Consider the following 22,886-nt stretch of genomic DNA (forward strand, 5'->3'; position numbering starts at 1 on the left):
GGTCACCACAACCTTGAACCTTTGATCTTCACCCAATCAGATCGAATCAGCTCATGAAAACCTAATTCCCTCGTCCACCTGGTCTCTGCAGCAGAGGCATGACAACGTGGGTTTTGTGTTGGCTGGTGATTGTGGCTCAGGATGAGCTGTAACGTTGTGTTGTCGTCGTCTGTTGCAGCATCGTGCGACTGTTTTCATCAGACAGAAAGAAAGTGGAGAACGCCTTGGAGAACTGCCGACTGCCCTGCGGACGGGTAAACACACGTTGTTCTCTCAGCAGCAGCAGTAAAGAGTTCACACACACACGTCAGAATATGAAACGGATCCATGCTTTGAAAACCTTCCCTCTGGATAAACTCATATACGACACACTCACAGTCTTTTTCAACTTTATCCTTCTTATCTCCTTAATTTTCTATTTGCCAGTCAAGCTATTATCTGGTGTGTGCGTTTTATTTTTTTGTTCAGAATGAGTCACAGCGCAACGAGGGGTGAAACAAGCTCCAATATCTGGGTCATCAATTTTTTTTAAGCAACCAGTTGAAAGCAGAAATGCAAAGATTTGAATCTTGCATCGAATATTCCTGTGAGCAAAGAAAGTTTAATTTCAAATGAGGATATTTTTTAGTTTTAAACTTTTTTTAGTTTTTAACAGCAAGTGGGAGGAGGAGGATAAAAGAGGAGATACTGGAAGCTTCGAGTTCAGAGGACGTCTCTGACACTGGCAGCTTCAGTTGTTAACAGTTTTCTTTTTTTTTATTCAGGCACACGAACCAAACACTTCAATTTCATCTTCGTAATTCTGTTTTTTCAAAATTGAATCTTTCAAGAGGCAAAACTTTATATATTTGGTCCCCAGAGGAATGAAACGACCTCTAGAAATACCTTAACTGAGAATTAAAGCCACGTAAAGGGGAAAAAACATTCAAATATAGAGAATAAAGTCATTCAATTATGAGACAGCCTTAATTTTCAAGAATAAAGTTGGAAAACAGTAAAACAAGAAATTTTGAATTAACTGGATATTTCCTTCTTCTTCCTTTGAAAATAAAATGTCTCTTGCAGATGTTTATCCAGGTGTTTTCATCTAGAAACCATCACTGCCTCTTAGTTGGGAGAGATGAATTACTTCCTTTAGACAATATATCATCAAATTCACAATATTTTCATTAATTGTGATCGAGGGAATCAATAAATCCTTTCAAAGTCTTCATTGATACATATGTCTTTATTTGTATTGGACAGGGGGAAAGCATCAAACTGGAGGACTTCACTTTTGAGGTCTACAGGAGTTTTCTGGACAGTTTGTGTCCTCGTCCTGAACTCGCCAACATCTTCAAACTGCAGTGAGTGTTTTTATGAAAAGTCCTTCACCTGCTTCACAGCTTCACACGCTGAACGTCCCATGAACTCAAAGACGTTTTCTTGTTAGAGAAGCTGCTGGGCACAGTTAGTTTTTCTTCTTAAGTGTGTTGTTATTTGCTTCAGGACACTTTCTTTGATATGTGAAGAGTGATGAAGAAGATCGATGAAGAAGAGTGATTCATTGCTGTCCCACTTGTGCACAGCGGAGGATTAAAGGGAAAAGCTGTCAGTGCGTTAAAGTGTTTATCAAAGTCTTGACTCTGTTATGGTTAACAAATTAAAAGTGAATTTGTTGATTAATTAACGCTTTATTGTTTAATTCATTATTCAGACAAAAGAGACAAATCGCTATCACACGTTCCAACAGATTAATTTGTCGTATTCTACTTCATCATTTCTGTCTCGAAAACATTTTCTTAAAAGACGACGGTTGTTTGACTGAACTTGATGAATCGACTGTCGACTAAATTATTAATTGTTTGAGCTTTAATTTGAAAAACTGAGTTTTTTGCTAATTAAATAAATTGATTGATGTTTTTTATTTTCATGTGGAAAACAGCAGTTTTATGTTATTTGACTTCAAGCTACACGATTTAATTCCCACTTCTCACCAAACATGTTCTGAAACCATTTTTCCCTTCCAGCAGCGATACCAGTGCATTTAAAAGAAACACTTAATGGTACTAACTTCTACTGGTCGGACTTTCCAGGATGAAAAAAATAACTAATTGCTGATATGTAAACCTTAAAATGTGAAGAGTTCTTAACAGAGTTTGGTGAATTTGTTTCTTCTGGGTCAGGAAGCAGAGGATCATGGGTAATATTCAGCGTACGGTAGTGGACAGATTAACCCCCACGTGTGCCTGCAGGGGGCGCTGTAGCTCAGTCAAAGTCACATAGTGATGCTTTAATAAATCCCTTGAGCGTTTCGATGTGAGTGTTGTTGATCCTCCCTCTGACCCTGACCTCTGACCCCGACCTCCTGCAGGGGGGGGGATGACGGCAGCCTGTCAGTCGATCAGATGACAGACTTCATCAACAACAAGCAAAGAGACCCGAGGCTGAACGAGATCCTCTACCCCCCGCTGCGTCCTGCGCAGACACACACTGTGATGGAGAGGTACCAACAGGACCAGGCTCAGCTGAAACAAGGTGGCCACAGACACACACAGACACACACACACACACACACTAATGCTATTTAACACGTTCAGCTGGAATAAGAATTCAAGGTCATCACTTCTGTTTTGGATCCTGACAGAAGGAAATCTGTTTAGAATCCAGAAGCTTCCGGAGAAAATCATGGTCAAGTAGTTACAAAGATAATAATAATAATAATTTTATGTTATAATCATTGGTAGCTGGTTAAAAACTGTAATTTTACATAAAATATGTTCGATGATCTATGTATTCTCCCCAATATAAACACAGTATTGTGTATTGTTTGTGTGAAGAACATGAAATAATTATTTGTATTTTCTCCTTTTAATGTTTAAAAACAGTCATGATATTAATTAAAAGTCCAAAGGGAAGTTAAGGAATCATAAAAACGTTTGTCTCTGTGTGATGTTTTGTGTGTCTGTGTTGCACAGGTGTGATTTCTCTGCAGGCCTTCTCCAGTTATCTGTCCTGCGATGACAACGGAGTCATTCCACCAGAGAAGCTGGATCAGTCTGAAGACATGAGCTTCCCCCTGTCGCACTACTTCATCAACTCATCACACAACACATACCTGACAGGTACGCACACAGTACACACACCACAACAATAGCACAACTCCCTGAGTCTGAGGAAACACACAGAAGAAGAACTGAACATGAATCCACAGTAAAACTAGACGTCCTAGAAAGTGAGGTTAACGTTGTGTTGTGTTCATGCAGCTTCAGTGTTGTTTGTTTTCTTCAACACAAATACATTCCCTGTCAGAGCAGACAAGCTGTGGGTATTTCAGCCTGTGAACACATTATTGTTGTGTGTCTGTGCGTGTCAGCTGGCCAGCTGGCGGGCAGCTCCTCGGTGGAGATGTACAGGCAGGTCCTCCTGGCCGGCTGCCGCTGCGTGGAGCTGGACGTGTGGAAGGGACGCACCGCTGAGGAGGAGCCGGTCATCACACACGGGTTCACCATGACCTCAGAGATCCCGTTCAAGGTGAACACAGACCTCACCAGGTTCTGATCTCCACTGAGGGTCACCTTGTCCTTCACTGGTCTTAAAGGGGGTTTTGTCCCTGACTCTCCAGGAGGTGATTGAAGCCATCGCAGAGTGTGCCTTCAAGACGTCTCCCTTCCCCGTCATCCTGTCCTTTGAGAACCACGTCGACTCGTGAGCATCTCTGTCTTTAAGCATCGCCTCATTCATCAGTGTGATCCGAGAGGAGATGTTGAACTGACTGTGTGTCCGTCTGTCAGTTTGAAGCAGCAGGCCAAGATGGCCGAGTACTGTCGCTCCATCTTCGGAGACGCGCTGTTGATCGACCCTCTGGACAAATACCCTGTGAGGACACACACACACACACACAAACACACACACACACACACAGACACACACATATACAGATGTGTATATACATGTAAAAATATGAAACATTGCTATATCTGCAGGACAATTTCAACCTGCGTGTAACTGGTCGAATAAAACTAATGTACCAAATGCTGCAATGTCCATTCTGTGTGTGTGTGTGTGTGTGTGTGTGTGTGTGTGTGTGTGTGTGTGTGTGTGTCTGTGTGTGTGCATGTGCAGCTGGAGTCTGGCCTCCCTCTGCCCAGTCCTCAGGAGCTCATGGGGAAAATTCTCATCAAAAACAAGAAATCGCACAAACCACCCAACAACACGGACACCAAGAGACTGACGGACCAGCCGGCCAATCAGAGCATCGAGCCTGCGTCTCCTAGCAACAACACGGGAGGTAAGACACAAAGACAGAGACAAAGAGGACGTCTTCGTCTTTTTCTTTCTTCAGTCTAGAAATCCATGTGAAATGTGTTCAGCTGTGACACTTTGCACCAAAACACAGATCAGACAATAAATAATTCTGTCTGGCTCCGACGAGGCTCCACATGGCTGCAGGAGAACGTTCTGCCTCCAGAGACAGAAAGACCGAGTTCTTCAAAGTGTTGACACGTGTGCTCGATGAGGACGACAGATTATAGAGACACAGGAAGTTGAGATTATTTGATATAAACAGGAACCAAAGGAAACAAGGAGCTGCAGCAACCGACAGTTTGAGGAAAAGTGATGTTTAAATGAAATAAGAATCCCCCTGAATCTGTCCTCTTAAGAGTCAGAGGCATTTAGTAAATTAGTTTTAAAACGTCACACAAAATTACTTTTTATATATTTTTGGAATTCACATAATTCTAATAGAATTTCTGAAGAATGTCCACGAACAAGTTCATGCTCCCATAAACTTGCTTCACCGCCCAGGAGTCGTTTCTTGTTACGCACCAGGGAGGTTTCTGGGAGCCTCACTTCTCATCTTCTGATTTCCGTCTCCTCCGTCCACCTAGTCTGAATGTGTGTGTGTGTGTGTGTGTGTGTGTGTGTGTGTGTGTGTGTGTGTGTGTGTGTGTGTGTGTGTGTGTGTGTGTGTGTGTGTGTGTGTGCATCCTGACCTCGGCCACGGTGTCAGATCTGCTCACTCTGGATTTTGCTCTTCCGTCGTCCGCCCCTCATCAGGGACGTGTCAGTAATGAGCAGGACATCCCAGAAGAGGAGGACAGCTAAGAGCAGCAATTACACGGCAGTGCAGAGGGAAATCAGAGAATCCTTATTGACATGCCTGACGTGCAAATCCAGAGAAAACAGGTCTGGGACTCAGAGCCTGGCCTTGCAACACAAAGCTCAGACTGGCAGCTGCTCTGACGTGCACACGCACACACACACACACACACACTCACACACACACACTCACACACACACACACTGTGGATTCCTGAGTGGGCTGAATGATCACCTAAGCAGTGGCTTGTTTACAAAAACCACAGGTTTCTGTTCGCTGAATAACAACTTGCTGCACAAATGTGAGTCTGTCTCGTGTGATACAGACTCACATTTAGATTTCACTGGTCGACAGTTTCACACACGTTTCCAGAACACACTTCTTGAAGTAAATTAAAATAAAAGAAGGTTTTACTTGCATTTGAATTTACCAAAGTGTTTTATTTGCAGAAATCTAGTTTAGTTTATTTTAATTTCTTTGAGATATTTGGTGACTGAGGCTCATTGACTCTTCTCCGAGTGTTTTCTTTTTTTCTGGTCTCTGATGTTTTGCCTGGAATCAGATGAGGCGATGAAGAGTCGAGCAGGATGAAGACGTGTGTAACTTTGATTTTAACAGAGATGGAGGCTGAGAGTGAGGAAGACGATGATGACGAGGATGATGAGGGTAAAAAGGTCAGTGGTGACATCACACGGAGACGAGGGGCTGTGGCCGCACTCTCACCGCTCGTCGCCATTTGTTGACGTTTGTGTTTGACGTTTACTTTCATTGTTTGTTCTTCAAGCCATCGTCGATCTTGTTATTTGCTCCGAATGTTCTCGTTGTTGTCACATGAGTTTTATTGTTGCTGTTTCCTCTGCAGTGTTGTCATTGTTGTTGTTTGTTATTAATGTGAACTGTCCTTCTTGTTGTCTTTTTCATCATGACCACAGCTTCACAGAGTCACTGGGTCTTTATCATGTTCATCTCTACAATATATAAACACAGTGGGAGGGTTGGAGGAGAAGAAACATCTAAAACCCAACCAGTTAGTGAAAGTGTGTCAATGCACATGAAGAAGAACAAGGAAACACAAACAGATTTTGAACAGACAACTCACACTTAACATTCAATCCAATCAAAATGCATCAGGTGTCTAAACGTGCCTGATTTGCACAAATTATTCTGAGGAAAATTATCTCACAATGTTGAAAGAAAGTGAAAGAAATAAGATCCTGGATCTGCACCAAAAGTTAATGGGTCACTTCTTGGGCCAGACCCGAACCCCAACATGTAACGGACATCGATAGACACGTATTTGAGGAAACCTGCTGATAGTCAGACAGAAGAGAATGAATGATCATAACTAATAAATATGATTATAACAAGGAAAGCAAGAAACTCAACAGGATCCTCTGATGTGAGAGTAGGTTAGAGCGTGTTTGTGTTCAAAGGTGTGTGTGTGTGTGTGTGTGTGTGTGTGTGTGTGTGTGTGTGTGTGTGTGTGTCTTGTTGGAACTGGGCTGCTGTGTACTCATCTGTTTTTACTATTTCATGTTTGTGCTGAAAAGTCTTGGCTTCAATTTGTTGGATTTCAGGCCCAAGACAATGAAACATGTTCGTCTGGTGAATCTGACTCAAACCTTCACCCGGTTCATTTCCATGTGGAAACGATGCGTCCGTGACTCCGTGACACGTCTGACCACGATGGAATCCATGATCTCACACCTCATTCCTGCCGTCGTCTGTTTCAGGGCTCGGCCGAGCGCGAGGCGGTGGCTACGGAGGAGATGTCCACTCTGGTAAACTACGTCCAGCCGACCAAGTTCAACTCCTTCGAAGCATCCAAGAGTAAGAGAAGCAAACAGGTTGTTGTTGTAATAACAGCACATCCCTCATTGTCATGTCCGGCCTCAGCTTCATCTGCGCAGGCCTCCACATTTCATCTTCAGGATAACAATGAAGAGTTTTAACGATAGAGCTGAAAAAGATGATGAGAAAAACTTTTGAAAATGAGGAAATTATCCAAACGGGAGAAATGAATGTCTCGAGCAGGAGTCATGTCGTAACGGAAATAATTGCTCATAAATGTGTGTGTCTGTGTGTGTGTGTGTGTGTGTGTGTGTGTGCAGAGGCAGCCCGCTGTTACCACATGTCGTCCTTTGTGGAGACCAAAGCTTTGGAGCATCTCACCAAGTCACCAGTGGAGTTTGTGGAGTATCCTTGGCAACTGCCTCCACACTTTCTCCTCTTCTCCGTCTTCTGATGTTTTTCTCGGTCACTAAGCAACTTCCTGTCGGAATGTTGAATTCATCTTTATCTTTGAAAACCCCTCGAGTGTGAAGCAGCATAACACATCTACACACAAATAAACACATGTTCGCCTGAAATCAAATGAATGTTCTTGTGATCAGTGACCAACTCAAACCAAATGTCCTCAACTTTGCACTAACCAGATATAATAAGACCCAGCTCAGTCGCATTTACCCCAAAGGAACCAGAGTGGACTCGTCAAACTTTATGCCTCAGCTCTTCTGGAACGCTGGGTGTCAGCTGGTGGCGCTCAACTACCAAACCATCGGTAAAACACAATGTGCTTTTAATACAAAGTCATTTAAACGTCCTGGATATTGAATGAACAGAGATTCAGTATCTCTAATATTCACGAGCTTTCTCTTCCAGATTTGTCCACGCAGCTGAACCTCTTCATGTTTGAGTACAACGGGCGCAGCGGCTACAGACTGAAGCCGGAGTTCATGAGACGACCGGACAAACACTTCGACCCGTTCACAGAAAACACGGTGGACGGCATCGTGGCCAACACGCTCTCCGTGAAGGTACAAGAGCCGCAGAGCCCTGAGAGCCCTGCACGTTAATATGAGATAATCCAGAGTTAGCTCCACTGTGGGTGAATATGCCTGAAAACATCATTTTAAAAAGTTATAAATCAGTCAACACACAATATAGAGAGGAGGAAATATAACATTTAGAAACAATTTATATGTAAACAGTCTAAAAACTGTTGTTAGTAAATGTGTATTTGAATTTTGTCTTTGTCCACGTCTCTGCTTGTCCTGCAGGTGATCTCAGGCCAGTTCCTGACGGAGCGGCGGGTGGGGGTGTACGTGGAGGTGGACATGTTCGGACTTCCCGCCGACACCAGGAGGAAGGCGCTGAAGACCAAAACCTCCCAGAACAACAACGCCATCAACCCGGTGTGGGACGAGGAGCCGATCGTCTTCAAGAAGGTGACACGGAGACACGAGAGGAAACGAGTGGAAACATGAATCTGATCTGTCTCTTAACCTCTCTCTGACCTCCACTCGCTCACAGGTGATTCTTCCCACTCTGGCCTCCCTGAGAATCGCTGCTTTTGAAGAAGGAGGAAAGTTTATCGGTCATCGGATTATTCCAGCTTCGGCGATTAGACCAGGTACTTTACTTTTAAGTGTTTTAAATTTGAATATTAAAAATAAACCCTATTTCTATAGTCACTTTCAAAAAGTAAATAATAGCAACTCATAGAAAAGTGAGGAAGAAAGTTCTTTTCACCTCCGTTCATTTGTTTATTGGTTGGTTTATTGGTTTTAAAGCAAGATTACAAAAAAGGATTTAAATCAGGTCAGGGAGGAACTCGTTAAATTTGAGTCTGGATCCAGATCAGGGGACAGATCCAGGATTTAATTCTTCCACTTTCTTTCACAACGTGAGAGGAAACATTTTCATTTATTTCCCTAGAAACTATTCAAACTTTCCCACTGAGACAAACCATCAAATCATGACGTCAAAAAGAAGAACAGAGAGGAACAATTGATTAATTCTTTCCTCATTATCACTTTAATCCCAGAACTTGAGAGATGAACATGTTCGTGATTCTTCTCCTGCGTCGACTGATGAACCCGTCACATTATTCAGTGAATCACCGTCTTCTCTCGCTCACCTCCCGGGAGACGCCTCCTGTCTCCCGCCGATGTGAGAAACCCATTTCAAACAGCTGGCTCAGACACGCCGCTGCTTTCTAGAATGTCATTCAGCACTTTGAAATGGAAGAACTGGTAATTTCTACTTCAGCCTCTCGCAATTACATGAGGTGCTTGAGAGATGTTTGCTGTGAGCCGCCTCCTCCTCCTCCTCTCTGGTCATTTTCCTGAAGGTCACTGCCGACCCTGAGTGATTCAAACGAAGTTCACGTCCGACTGTGTTCGTGTTTCTTTCAGGTTATCGTTACATCGGCTTGAGGAACGAGAAGAACCAGCCTCTGATCCTACCGGCTGTGTTCGTCTACATCGAAGTCAAAGACTACGTCCCAGACACCTTCGCAGGTACGAACGTTGGTCCAAGAAAAAAAAACTCTCCGGGATATTTTGGCTTTATTTCTGGATTGTGGAAGTAATTTTGTATTTGTGTGTTTCTTCATATTTCTTGTCCAGATGTGATCGAGGCTCTTTCCAACCCCATCCGATACGTCAACCTCCTGGAGCAGAGGTCCAAGCAGCTGGCGGCTCTGACGCTGGAGGACGAGGAGGAGGACACACAGACAGAGGTCACTACTGGTTCTACTGGTTCTGCTGTTTCTACTGGTTCTACTGGTTCTAGCAGTATTCAGCTGCAACATGACACTTCACCACTAGATGTCACTAAAGTCAGATCTATAATTCATGCTGGTCTCGTTCATCAGGACGAAGCTGACGCCGGCGCCGAGCGGAAAAACGACTTGAAATCAGCTCCACTGGAGAATGGACTCAGCCCCGCCTCTGGTCCTGCTGGACACCCCCCCGCTGCCATGACGCCCAAAGCCTCGGCAGCCAATCAGCAAGCAGCTCCTTCAGGTAGCGTCCGCCTGTTCATACACGGACTCTCACATGTTCATTGAGTCAATTCATAGAATATTGAAGTTTGGTCTGAAAGTTTTTGACTTTTGTTTTATTCTTCTCTGTATTTCAGATGCAGCAAAACCAGCAGCCAAGAGTGAAGACCTGGTTTCCAGTGTTTTGATAGGTCAGCAGTTAGCATTATGCTTTTTATTAATATACTTATATGAAGTTAATCGATCAGTTATTCCAAATTTATTGAACACTGTTTTAAATGATGTTTTAAAATCATCAGAATCAGAAATGCATTTATTGCCAGGTGGGCGTTCAACAACCTAAAACTTAATAATGTAAGAATAAACAAAATTAATAAACCTCTCAGTTACAGAAGTAGCAAAAACAACTCCAGTGGCAGACGCCAGAGTTTAAAGTAATTCTAAAAAGACTGTGTATTAATATTCTGTTTGCACACTGGTGGTTCCAGACGTCCCAGTGTGCAGCGTGGACGGTCTGCAGCAGTCCAAGGTTTATCAGAAGGAGCAGAGACGTCAGTTCAAAGAGCTGAAGGAGCTGGTGAGGAGACACCAGAAGAAAACCTCCGAGCTGCTGCGAGAGTTCAGCAACAAGTACAAGAAGACCGCCCGACAGTGCAGCAAGAGCCGGTGGGTCGCCGAGTCACTGTGAAACTCACAGGACACATGCGGCGTCATTGTGTGATTTCCGTTCAGGAGGAGATGTGTACGTTTCCCGTGTGTGTCATTGTGTGTTTCTGTTTTCATCAGGGGTTCGGACAGCGAGAAGGACGAGCGCCTGCAGCAGCTGAGAGACGAGCAGCAGCAGCAGCTTCTGGCTCTGAGGCAGGAGCAGTACTACAGTCAGAAGTACCTGCAGAGAGAACACATCAAAACGGTAAAGCGGCCGTGTGACCCCCCCCCCCCCCCCCACACACAGCTCATCTGCTCCTCCCTAATCACCAATCAACAGATTATAACAAATAACTTAACCTGTTAACAGACAAGAACAAGGGCTAATAAACTCTCTTCTAAACTTTTGATTACAGTCAGATCCCTGCTCTCTTTTGAAAGAATATTTTAGTATTTTGTGGTAACATGGTTTTTCTTGTTTGTGTTTCCTCCAGCTGACGGAGCGACTCAGCAGTTTGGCCGAGGAGAGTCACAACGGCCAGATGAAGAAGCTCAAAGACATCTGTGACAAGTAAGACAAACGTCTGAGGAACCACAAAAATATCACTTTCTACTTCTGCTGCATAGTAATTCAAAGTTGAATCCCAAACAATACTGTACTTTTAACTTGACTTAAGAGTCAAGATTAAGAGTTTACATGAAGTAAAATATGATCAGTGTACAACAAACATTTCAGATGATTTCAGTGTTTAGAATAAGATGTTGTTATAAAACCCTTATGACAAAGAAATGTAATCAAGATTTGATATTTCACAGTTTATTATAAATATGAAAACGGAAAAGGAAAACAAACCTACAAACAAATACACACAACTTGAATTAATCTTTTCTATAATGTTCGGTTCCGGCAACTTTATATTGAAGGAGAATTTGATGACCGGTTGTTCTCCTCCTTCTTGAGCTCTAACGTTTCTCCTGCTGCTTCAGGGAGAAAAAGGAGCTGAAGCGACAGATGGATCGAAGGAGAACAGAGAAGATCAACCAGGCGAAGACCAAAGAGAAACATCTGGCTGAGGAGTACGATCCATAAACACACAGATATTCATCTACCTTCCTCCTCAACTCCAGAATCTACTTCATGCAGCTGCTTTAATCAGATTCAGTCGAATGTTAACGGAGCTGAACTCTTCTGTCTGTTTTCCCAGGGAGAAGATGGAGATCAATAAGTCCTACGTCAATGAAGTCGTCCAGAACATTAAGCGGGTGAGTGGAGGGGGATGGATCCTGGTTAAACTAATTCTTTATGGGCTTTTTATTCTATACACTGAAACCCAAAGAGGCCAAATTAAGATTGTATGGATATAACCCCATCTCCCTGTAGCTGTGTCTCTCCACAATGATAAAATGCTTCATGTACGGAGGAGAATTAGAGTCTCGAGGCAAACGGGAGAAATGAGAGGACGGTTATTTTTTGTAAGGTGAGAGTTAAGCAGAAATGTGAATCCAACTAAATCAGAGAAAGAAACAATTTGGAATTTTTGCTAAAGTCAAAAATGTCCCGAGAATAAATTTGACATTGAAGGAAAATGGCTAAAGTCGAAATGCCAAGTAATAAGTCAAAATGTCGAGGGTCAAGTCAAAGTCGAGATATTACTTTGCATTTTCAAGAATAAAATGAGAGACAATTTCCAGAGGAAAGAATATTTATTGTATTTTCTAAATAAAGTCAAAATCTCAAGAGAAAAGTCTATAAGTCATATTTGCAAACATTTGTATTCTATATATTTCAACTATAATCCTGAAATTTCACATTTATTCTTGACATTTTTACTTTATTCTCAAAAATGTACAATCCGTTCAGCAGTGGTCCTGATGGTTTTCTGTCCTCCTCTTCTGTCTCCAGCTGGAGGAGACTCAGACCAAGCGTCACGATCAGCTGGTGGAGCAACACAACGAGCTGCTGCAGGAGATTCAAGACCTGAAGCCAAAGGTAAAACACACATTGAATAGTTCACACTTTAAATCCATTACACAGCAAGAAACGTCTTCTGCACACGGCTCTGAGCTGCTGCTGCTGCTTGTGGCTCCACGCCCACACAGCTCAGCATCAGACGTCAGAGCGCTGGAATGATGCAACGCCCCCTGGCAGCCAAACTGGAGCCTCTCTTATTCTCCCTCCTTTACCACCGGAGGGAGAATAAGAGTCCACCGTCCTCTCGTCTCTCTCTCCAGCTGCAGGGCAACGTGGAGGCCGAGTTCCAGGAGAAGTTCCAGCGTTTGCCGGGAGAGATTCGAGACTTCCTGCAGGACAGGAAGACGGAGGTCAGAGGTCACAGCAAGTCCCGGCCGTCGACCCCTCACGAGGCCCTGTCAGAGGAAGACTGAAGAGGAGGGGGCATGAGGAGTGGATGACAGCCGGGAGGAAGGGAGGGAGGAAACAGAAGAGGAGAAATCTAGATGAAAAAGACTGTTACACTTCTTTTTCATGGAAGAACCCTAACCCGTTATTTTATCTCCTTCCTTGCATGCACTCTGTCTGCTTCTCATCAGAATCCATCTAGTCATATTTTGATAGACACCTGAAATCCAATGGTTTGTACTGCATGACAACCATATCTATCTATCTATCTATCTATCTATCTATCTATCTATCTATCTATCTATCTATCTATCTATCTATCTATCTATCTATCTATCTATCTATCTATCTATCTATCTCTCCATCTATCTTTCTATCTATCTATCTATCTATCTATCTATCTATCTATCTATCTATCTATCTATCTATCTATCTATCTCTCCATCTATCTTTCTATCTATCTATCTATCTATCTATCTATCTATCTATCTATCTATCTATCTATCTATCTATCTATCTATCTATCTATCTATCTATCTATCTCCTCATCTATCTTTCTATCTATCTATCTACATTCGAGGATCAGTGAGCAAACATCCTTCCTGTCTCCCTCTTTTTTTTGTTTACATATAAAAACATGTTAAGTAATCGCTACATATCCAAACTACACGTTTTATTTTTTATTATTAGTCACTATTAAGACTTGGTCATCGTGGCAACTTGTTCTACAATCGTCTAAACCAATAGCACGGCTGTATTCTATTGTTGTTATTATTTATTTACTTAGCATTACTGCCAATGTTCTCACACATTATTTCATATTTGGAAGCCGCCTGGTACAACCACAGTCTGATGGAGCCATGGTTTTGCTCAACGGCACCTCGGCAGCGGCAGTGGGGGAGGAGCACACGCTGCTCGTCCGTTCAAAACTGAGAAGATAAGGTTCAATTTCAAATATTGTTGCACGTAAATAATATGGATACTTTATACTGTTAATTGTACAAGAAATTCGAAATTATGCACATTTTATGATAACAACACTCCACTATACACACATACAGTGTTTTTCAAAGGAGATTTTTTATATGTATTTGTTGATTTTATTTTTATGGTTTTACGCTCAATAAATCTAATGTCATGTATTATTTCCAAACGACATTATCCAGCCCTGTAATTATTTTTTCTGTATTTTAATTTTTTTTTCTTGGGTTTGACTATTCATCCACATAATGAGTCATATTCACAATAATTACGCGAGTACGATGGAGCGAGGAAACGATTTTACAAGATCAATTTTTCAAGATTTCTGGTCAAATATCCCCAGAATCAATTATTATGTCCTCGCTAGTTTGATTATGCACTTTATTTATTTATTTATTTATTTATGAGATTTGATAAGAACAATGATCTCAGTGGCAGATTCTGTTAAGTTATTGAAATTATATATATATATATATATATGTATCATAGCATGCCAGTTAGACTTTTATGGATTTATGCATCGTCAGACTTTTACTTCCACTATGTTTAGGACAAATTTGAGGATTTGCACAGTTTTCATGAATAAATTTTTTTTTTGTCCATATTAATCAATTTTTAATTTGTTTTCCAACCAGTAGCAGCAACATCCCAAACGTTCCCTCGAACTCTTGGTTCTCGTGTTCGATGTGAAGCAGCCTCTGCATGATTTATTCATTTTGATGTGAAAGGTGTTTCTACACATAATTATCTCTCCGGTGGATGTTTGTTTATTTATTGTTATATGGATGATCACTAGGCATCATTTATAAAACTGTTTCAGAATGAAATGAGTCGGCTTTTTTGTAAGAAACTTTCAAATGGATTGAATGGAGCTCGTTGCTCTTTGTACAGTGATCTGCCAGAAAATTACCTGTTGGAACTTTTTACATGTTTTTGTTTTTCCTCTGGACTAAAACACCTGAAGCTGGAGCTGCGTTCAACAATCTTTTTTTCAGAGAACCTCATTTATCTGGACCTGACCTCGTTTAAAACGTTAACTTACACCACAACACAATGACTCAGCTGTAAAACTATTAATATTAATGTTAAAGAACCTCATCATTCTATAAATTACCCGTTTAGCAGACCTCTTGTTGAACGCACCCCAGCTTCAGTGATTAAACTGAGCATGCTTTTATTGTCTTGGATTTCTCCACAATTTGTTCAACTGTTTCTTGGTTTTGCTGAATGCTGAACGACTATTAAAACTATTTGACCTAAGAATCAAACTTTATCAGTTGATGTTTCTGTGAGATCCACGTCTTTAGAGCTCAGTGTGGGAAGATGTGAGGCAGAAGGAGACGAGGAGGAGTCTTGGAGTTTGAGTCTAACGTGTAATTAGTGTTGTCAGCCGCATCGTGAAGAACCCACAGTTTGTTCTCTTTGCTGTGTGTTTGGAGGATGTGGGTTTTCACACAGAGACAATGAAGTGTGTCTGTCAGGCAGGGGGAGTGTGGAGGAGGAGGCTTCTCCGGCTGTCAGCTTCTCTTAATACAGGGAAACACACAATGGAACCGTCGGAGGAACTTTCTGCCTGAAGGGTGTCAAACTATTTGTGCCTATTTCTTTGACTCATTAGTATAAGGCCTTTTATTAATCATGAGCCATTAATCCTTCCCCCGAGAGAATAATACAAATGTAAAAAAAAAAAATAGCCCATCTCACAATGTTAGAGACAGAAGACAAACTCCTGGATCCAGCTCTTTGTCCAGATGTGCACCAGCTTCTCTCTTGGTCCAATCACTCACTTTCAGGGAAATCTGCTCAGTAAAAAACAAACAAACTGGGATAAGAACATAACCAGTTTGTAGGAAACATTCTCATCAGACTGATTAAAACAAAAAAAGAAAACTTATTAAAGACATGAAGGAGTTGAAACCATGATAACCAGATTGCGCACATCATCTTTAGACGCAATTAAAAATGGACAGAGAGCTGAATAATAAATGCTATATTATTCATAGAAATGTCACTACTCATATTAACATATAAAAGCTCAAATCTTAAATTAAGAAACTATAATTTTGATTTAAAACATTCTATTAAAGGAGTGACTACATAATCGTTTTGTGGACTCAAACACTTCACCACCCTCCATCATGGGCTGAGGAGATAATGAGTGAATTTACATGAGTGGGTGAATTATCCCTTTAATCTTGATTTAATTTGTATTTATTTTTCACCTGCACTTCCCTCTCCTGTCCAGCACGTGGAGACATCGAGCTGCAGATGAGCTCCCTCTCTCTCTCTCTCTCTCTCTCTCTCTGTGTAGAAGAAGAGCCGCAGCCTCTCAGCATCAGCACCAGACATCATCATCATCCTCCTCTTCCTCCTCCTCCACCTCCTCCTCCTCGCTCCTCTCTCCACTGCGGATCCTCGGCCTGTTTTCTCCCGTATCTCCTCCAGCGGCAGACCCCGGCTCGTCATGGACAACTCCGGCAAAGAGAAGGAGGCCATGCAGCTGATGGCTGAAGCCGACAAGAAGGTCAAAAATTCCGGATCGTTCCTGGGAGGAATGTTCGGGTAAAGGCCGCTGTCATTCTGTCTGTGTTTACCCGCCTCTGCCTCTCTCCGGTGGGGGAGGGATTCCTGCAGGGCCCGTCACTCTGCTCCGGCTAAAACACAGAAATCCTCCTCGTGTGTCTGCAGCATCCAGCGATCAGCTGCACGCTTCAAATGTCGTTTTGCTAGAATTCTATATTTTTATATTTATATTATTTCTATTCTATTCGTGCGGTGACATTATGTCCTTCTGAAGACTGTTCTCAGGATTATCATTCTGCCCGTGGCCGATAAATCAGAATGTATGCGTGTTGCGTGTCGTGGCCTGCGTGTCGTGCCCTGTCACGCAACACTGATGTAAACGTGGTGATGCGGGATCCTGCGGGATGTGAGGGGGCTGAGCTGCAGCGTGAGGCCGCGCCAGGGCTGCGGGGAGGCGGGCAGCGCAGCGCAGTGAGACACGGTGCGAAGAAAACAGTCGCTGGTGATGCGGGGGCTGCGTGTACGTTTGTGTGTCCGTGTGTGCGTGTGTGGTTCTGTGTGTGCGTGTGTGTTTGTGTTGTGGGAGGGGGATGTTTGGAAACAAATTAGGACAGATAGATAGAATGATCCAGTTCGACTCCATCATAATGTCGAACAACAGTAACATATTCTAAACATTTATATGAATGTTGCATAACTGGAAATAAAAGATGAACTTAATGAAAGGACACACAATGTGCAGCATTTTAAAAACGATCCAAATATATCAAAGGAAGAATCAATATTTCAAAATTGAGCTAAAAAATTATTTAAGAGGCAGTTTGGAGATTCCATTAATTGACTCAATTTAAAATAGAATTATTTTATCGATCTTTAAATCATGTATGAAGATTTTTATAGCTTTTTACTTGAGAAGAAAACAATAAAAATCTAAATCATTTATAAATGAATGTATAAACTCATAAGAGTCTATTTAATGATATATTAAATAAGCTGTGATGAATATATGACAAGCACACAGAAGTTACATGACAGTGTAATCTATTACTCTTAACCTTAATTGATACTGGATTAATGCTGACTAATGCTTCAAATCTCAAACCTTAATATTATGAAACATTATCAGATGTAAAATCTTCTTCTTTCTCTCATGTTATCTTTTCCCAAATCTTGAACTCCTTATCATGTTATAGATTACACACAACCACGTTTTCCAAAAGCAGAGAATGTCCTCAAACCTGAAATGGGTCACATCTGTTTTTCACCACCATGTTTTTTTAATGAGCCTACGCCTCAAGTTAAATTCATTCAGGGTCGTCCAGTGGGTTGTTGGTCTGTGATGTCACAGAACTAAATTATGTTATTGTGTGTTACAGGGGGAACCACAAGGTGGAGGATGCTTGTGAAATGTACGCCAGGGCAGCCAACATGTTTAAGATGGCAAAGAACTGGAGTGGTAGGTGACACACACACACACACAAACACACACACACACACACACACACACACACACACACACACACACTTATCAGAGTATAAATGATTCACCAGCTCACAGGGAACATGTTATGACCATGTTCAGCAGTCAGCGCTTTAGAAACACACAGTGACTGTAAAAACAAAGTGACACACAGCGACGGCTGCAGGAACCAGTGTGTGATCCAGCTGAGCCAATAATAGCTCACACCGAGCATCGCTTATCTGTGATCATGTTTCCAGATGTGTGTGTTGACGGCCTTCTGCTGTGGAATCAGGAAAAACAGTGAAAATTAAAGAATGAGGAATGTTTGGTTGAAGGTAGATGTAGAGCAGCTAGAGAGACAGAATTTGGATTTGGTTTGCCTGTGTTAAAGCTTGTGTGTGTCTGTGTGTGTGTGTGTGTGTGTGTAGCTGCAGGCAATGCGTTCTGTCAGGCCGCCCGGCTCCACATGCAGCTCCAGAACAAACTGGACTCTGCCACCAGCTTCGTCGATGCCGGCAACGCCTACAAGAAGGCCGACCCCCAGGGTGAGTGAGCACTGCAGGTAAAACCAACGTGTCGGATTCAAAAAGTACAATATATCCCTCTGAAATATACACAGCATTAAGTAGAAATACACAAGTTAAAGTACAAGTATATGAGTAAACAGTATGACATAGTTACTTTTCACCACTGGACACAGAATAGATTTTGTGAGAGAATCAGAAAGTTGGCAAATCATCTGTGGTGATTCCTGCCTCGTCATCTTTGGACGCATCGATCCATCAGATTATTGATTAGTCATACCTCCAGTGTGTTACTGACACACACAGACACACACTGTGCACTCAGAAACGCTGCGTCCGTGTTTCTCTCCCGTCTGACTCAGTGCAGTTCTTTTTAATTCTCACACGAGGTGAGAGCTTCTCAGACGGAGTCGGGACCCAGAGGAGGTGTTTCTGTCAGGATTAAACCGAGGCTCAGATTTAACGGAGGAAAATTGACATGTGGGTTATGTTTCATCGGATCTGCTGCCTCCCCTGTGAGGAGCTTAATGAAACACTCACAGTAGGGGGGGGGAGCTGAGAGTGAAGACTTTTAATTTGACTCAGTGAACTCAGACGGCTTCAGCTCCAGGCGAGTTTCCTCGACATTCATACGTCTTCTCTTCTGTTTCCAGAGGCCATCAACTGTTTAAACCAGGCCATTGACATCTACACCGACATGGTGAGTTCAGCCTCCAGCTGCTGCCTCCGACCTCCGACATCTGACCTCTGACCTGTGACCTCTGACCTCTGACTCTGCCTTTCTCCTTGTACCCTGTGTGTGTGTGTGTGTGTGTGTTTTACAGGGTCGTTTCACCATCGCAGCCAAACATCACATCACTATAGCGGAGGTTTATGAATCTGAGCTGGTTGATATTGAAAAGGTAAAGTGAAGCTCAAAGTATATATATTGTTTTAAACATCTTTTACTGTTTCACACTGTGCGTTACACTGTTGTGTGTGTTTGTGTGTTTTCAGGGAATTGCCCACTATGAGCAGGCAGCAGATTACTACAAGGGAGAAGAATCTAACAGGTAAATTAGCTGTTTGTGTTCATAATTAAAACACACACAAGAGACACATGTCTAAAAGCCACAACCAGCTCCAACCGATTCTATTGCACAAGCGAGACACAAACAAAATGGCAGCAAATTTTGACTCGGCTATTTATTCAGCATTTTCCTAATTCAATTTATCTTCCAGATGATTCTGACTCCATGTTGTCTGTTGAATGACGCATTTTAGGAAAGGAAAAACAGATTATTCCTCAAGAAGATGTGATCAGGAAACTATTTGAAACAGGAGAGAGTGATTCCAAGAGGCTAACCTGACTTAGAAGATATAAAATAAGGTGCATATAGACACCTCTGTATTTTAAATGTGGTTAAGAAGTTTAAATCACAGCAACATTCAAAATAAAATACAAAGACCAGTCTGATGCCTGCGTTTAGATGATGTCACCATCACATCATGAAAACTAATATAATACATATGGACGTCACTTGGAGCTTTTCATGCTGTTTAGATTGTTTGCTCTGCTGTGAAATATTGATTAATGAACCACACTTCAACTCATTCACTTGATTTATATAATAATGATAATTTCTGGAGGAAACTTGGAAGAAGTAAATGTTTTGACTCTGAGGTGTTGACAACAGAAACAAACTTGTGTTTCTTTGTTTGTGTTTGTTTCAGCTCGGCCAACAAATGTCTCCTGAAGGTCGGACACTACAGCGCTCAGCTGGAGCAGTACCCCAAAGCTATCGAAATCTACGAACAGGTAACAGCTGCAGCCCCCCCCCCCCCCTCGTTAATAGCACTCTTATAATACTTAGTTATTGTGTATATACTTATATTATACTTTGTGGTGTAGTTATAGTAATAACAATAGTGTTACTTGTTGTATAAACTGTTATTTATAGTAAATAGAGTTTGTGTGAAGGCGTGGATAGAACATGCAAAACAATGACACATGCAGACACAAACAGTCACAGACAGACATACACAGACACACAAAGACACACACAGTTCTATATTTAAAAAGATTTAGTTAAAACGTGGAACATCTGCAAATATAAGGTGCATCACCATAATTAAAATAAATTAATAAATGCACAGAAAGGATTCATTCAATCATTACTATAATTCTGTGTGTGTGTGTGTGTTTCTGTGTCCATGTGTGTGTGTGTGTGTGTGTGTGTGTTTGTGTGTGCATGCTTGTGTGTGTGTGTTTCAGGTTGCTATGAACACCATGGACAATCCTTTGTTGAAGTACAACGCTAAAGAGTATTTCTTCAAGGCCTCGCTGTGTCACTTCATAGTGGACGAACTGAACGCCAAGGTAACACACACACACACACACACACACACACACACACACACACACACACACACATTGATATGTTGTACTGTGATCGAAGTACGTATGAGACCTGCATCCTGATCTTAGTGACTTGTGCTCTGGTGTGTTTCAGTTGGCCCTTGAGAGATACGAGGAGATGTTTCCAGCTTTCTCAGACTCCAGAGAGCTCAAACTGTTAAAGGTACCTGTTGTTTCAGATCTGCTGTCATCATGTTGAGTCTGTCTCTCAGGTCCAGGTTCTTAAAATCTACTGGAGGGATCGTTACGAAATTTAGCTTCACTGAGCTGCTCCACATTGTTTATCTGTTTCTATTAATTTCTCACATTCTAAACACAAACACGCTCTGTTCAAATCTCCACTTGAATATATCCAGGGAAGATTGTTGATTCATTGAAATCCACATAAAACCTTAAATCACAAAAACTGTGCTTATTTGATATAACTTCCAATTCTGCATTTATATCGTGTGAGGGATTATTTCTGCTACTGTGTCATTAAAATATAATGTTTATTTTTATAATGCTGGATAAATTAGACAGTGATTTATATGAGGAAATAAGAAACATGCATGTTAAATAAAGAAACCTGAATACACACAGATACACACACATGCATAACACCAATGTTTTAAAAGCTGAAAACTGATGATTACAAGAGGTTGGGAAAAGGTTTTTAAAGAAACATCATTGAAAACAGTCACGTCTTTGTTGCCATGAATAAACTTTTTTGAATCAAGCGCGTCATCGACCTTATCGAGGTCATCTGCCTCTTCCTCTGTGTCGCTGGAAAATATTAATCTTTCCATTCCGTTGCATCAGAAACTCCTAGAAGCCCACGAGGAGCAGAACTGCGAGGCGTTCACGGAGGCCGTCAAGGACTTCGACTCGGTGTCTCGTCTGGACCAGTGGCTGACCACCATGCTGCTCCGCATCAAGAAGACCATCCAGGGAGACGCCGGGGACCTGAAATAGACCCATTTAAAGAGGGGGGGTGAAGGAGGGAGGGAGAGACAGGGCCAGAGAAGATTATGGCACAGGAGGGGGGGGCTATTAATTAAAGAGAAGGAAGGGAGGAGTATGGGTAAGGAAAGACGTGCAAGGAGAAGAAAGGATGATTATAAAGGAATAAAGGAGGGACGGGTTGACTGAGGGAGTTTACAGCTGTAGATATGAGTCTGCATGTGAATCCCCCCCCCCCCCCCCCCCAGCAATCTAAGCTTCACCTTTAAAACCACCGTGTCCCCCGTCCCCCTGCAGTATTGCTCTCGTAACACTGGACAGAAATGTACGTAAGAAAGAATGGTAAAAAAATTATAATAAAAGAAAACAAGTGTGTGCGTGAGAGAGAGAAAGTATTTGTGGGGAAAGTGTGAGATTTATGGATATATATATATGTAATTGATAAAGGGATAATAATGCTATTTAAGAGATACTTGATATTTATTGTCAATACTGACAATATGATTTATTGTATATTATGGTGCTCAGTGTTACGGTTTGTCTTAATATGTTAGGTATTAGCCCCTCTGCTCTCCTCTTCTCTTCCCCTTTGCTTCCTCTCCTCCATCCTCCTCTTCTTCCTCTGTCTTCCCTCGTTCCTCTCCTCACTCCCCCGGCCCCATCGGATCAGTGATATCACCCATCTGTGGTTCTTTGTGTTGAGGCCGACGGTCGGTCGGTGCAGTTCGCCACCGGCGCCGAGGCCCCGTCACCGCCTTGTTTGTGCATGTCTGTTGTCGTGTGGATTTAAGTGTTCTCCGTGTATCGTGCTGACGTGTGAAGAACATACATGTAGGCTGGTATCATTTGCGTGAAATCAGTAAATATGTACCTCAGATACCGAGTTGAAATTAAAAACACCATCGTTCCAGATGTCTGACTTTCATTTATTTTCAACATGGACACAGAACATTTTGGTTTAAAGATTCTTTTAATTTGGTTTTGGAGACAGATCTGTTATTTCATCTCCTCGGCAGATTTTTACTGAAAGTAAAAGCTTGCTGGTAAATGACAGTGACTATTTGAGAAGCTATAGTCACATCATATCTGCAAAAATGACTCCAATAAATCTCCATGAAATCAGTATTAATTTGCAATAAATCAACTAATTTAGCAACACTGACATTTCATCATTTGCAGC

The 22,886-nt window shown here is 42.0% G+C and overlaps 2 protein-coding genes across 3 annotated transcripts in view; both read left to right on the top strand.

Moving 5' to 3' along the window:
- The window catches only part of plcb1 (phospholipase C beta 1), a 21,112-nt gene extending 6,428 nt beyond the window's left edge, over window positions 1-14,684 (top strand). The window contains exons 7-32 of the mRNA XM_062400948.1: window positions 179-254; window positions 1,246-1,346; window positions 2,354-2,517; window positions 2,958-3,104; window positions 3,356-3,513; window positions 3,605-3,687; window positions 3,774-3,858; window positions 4,105-4,270; window positions 5,702-5,757; window positions 6,817-6,913; window positions 7,195-7,279; window positions 7,519-7,643; window positions 7,745-7,899; window positions 8,143-8,310; window positions 8,396-8,495; window positions 9,280-9,384; window positions 9,493-9,605; window positions 9,741-9,891; window positions 10,007-10,060; window positions 10,358-10,535; window positions 10,656-10,782; window positions 11,012-11,088; window positions 11,505-11,594; window positions 11,723-11,780; window positions 12,421-12,507; window positions 12,750-14,684. Coding sequence (XP_062256932.1) covers window positions 179-254; window positions 1,246-1,346; window positions 2,354-2,517; window positions 2,958-3,104; window positions 3,356-3,513; window positions 3,605-3,687; window positions 3,774-3,858; window positions 4,105-4,270; window positions 5,702-5,757; window positions 6,817-6,913; window positions 7,195-7,279; window positions 7,519-7,643; window positions 7,745-7,899; window positions 8,143-8,310; window positions 8,396-8,495; window positions 9,280-9,384; window positions 9,493-9,605; window positions 9,741-9,891; window positions 10,007-10,060; window positions 10,358-10,535; window positions 10,656-10,782; window positions 11,012-11,088; window positions 11,505-11,594; window positions 11,723-11,780; window positions 12,421-12,507; window positions 12,750-12,902 — 2,959 coding nt within the window. The 3' untranslated portion in view covers window positions 12,903-14,684. The remainder of the gene's footprint in view (window positions 1-178; window positions 255-1,245; window positions 1,347-2,353; window positions 2,518-2,957; window positions 3,105-3,355; window positions 3,514-3,604; window positions 3,688-3,773; window positions 3,859-4,104; window positions 4,271-5,701; window positions 5,758-6,816; window positions 6,914-7,194; window positions 7,280-7,518; window positions 7,644-7,744; window positions 7,900-8,142; window positions 8,311-8,395; window positions 8,496-9,279; window positions 9,385-9,492; window positions 9,606-9,740; window positions 9,892-10,006; window positions 10,061-10,357; window positions 10,536-10,655; window positions 10,783-11,011; window positions 11,089-11,504; window positions 11,595-11,722; window positions 11,781-12,420; window positions 12,508-12,749) is intronic.
- Window positions 14,685-16,179: 1,495 nt separating this feature from the next.
- Window positions 16,180-22,616, top strand: napba (N-ethylmaleimide-sensitive factor attachment protein, beta a). 2 transcript variants are annotated; one of them, XM_062400950.1, is made up of 10 exons: window positions 16,180-16,419; window positions 17,757-17,836; window positions 18,271-18,387; window positions 19,020-19,066; window positions 19,191-19,268; window positions 19,363-19,418; window positions 20,080-20,164; window positions 20,621-20,725; window positions 20,859-20,927; window positions 21,566-22,616. In XM_062400950.1, the coding sequence occupies exons 1-10, from the start codon at window positions 16,322-16,324 to the stop codon at window positions 21,716-21,718; spliced, it is 888 nt and encodes a 295-aa protein (XP_062256934.1). In that variant the 5' UTR covers window positions 16,180-16,321; the 3' UTR covers window positions 21,719-22,616. The 2 variants fall into 2 exon arrangements, with proteins under 2 accessions (XP_062256934.1, XP_062256935.1); XM_062400951.1 differs by lacking the exons at window positions 16,180-16,419; window positions 17,757-17,836; window positions 19,020-19,066 and having other exon boundaries at window positions 18,280-18,387.
- The last annotated feature ends 270 nt before the right edge of the window (window positions 22,617-22,886 follow it).

This window comes from Platichthys flesus, chromosome 12 (genome assembly GCF_949316205.1).
Source record: "Platichthys flesus chromosome 12, fPlaFle2.1, whole genome shotgun sequence".
Classification (NCBI taxonomy): Eukaryota; Metazoa; Chordata; class Actinopteri; order Pleuronectiformes; family Pleuronectidae; genus Platichthys; species Platichthys flesus.

Coding starts and splice junctions, on each gene's coding strand:
- napba (XM_062400950.1), top strand. CDS start 16,322: ATGGACAACTCCGGCAAAGAGAAGGAGGCCATGCAGCTGATGGCTGAA. Junction 19,419..20,079: donor AAGGGAGAAGAATCTAACAG/GTAAATTAGCTG, acceptor TGTTTGTTTCAG/CTCGGCCAACAAATGTCTCC. Junction 20,726..20,858: donor TGGACGAACTGAACGCCAAG/GTAACACACACA, acceptor GGTGTGTTTCAG/TTGGCCCTTGAGAGATACGA.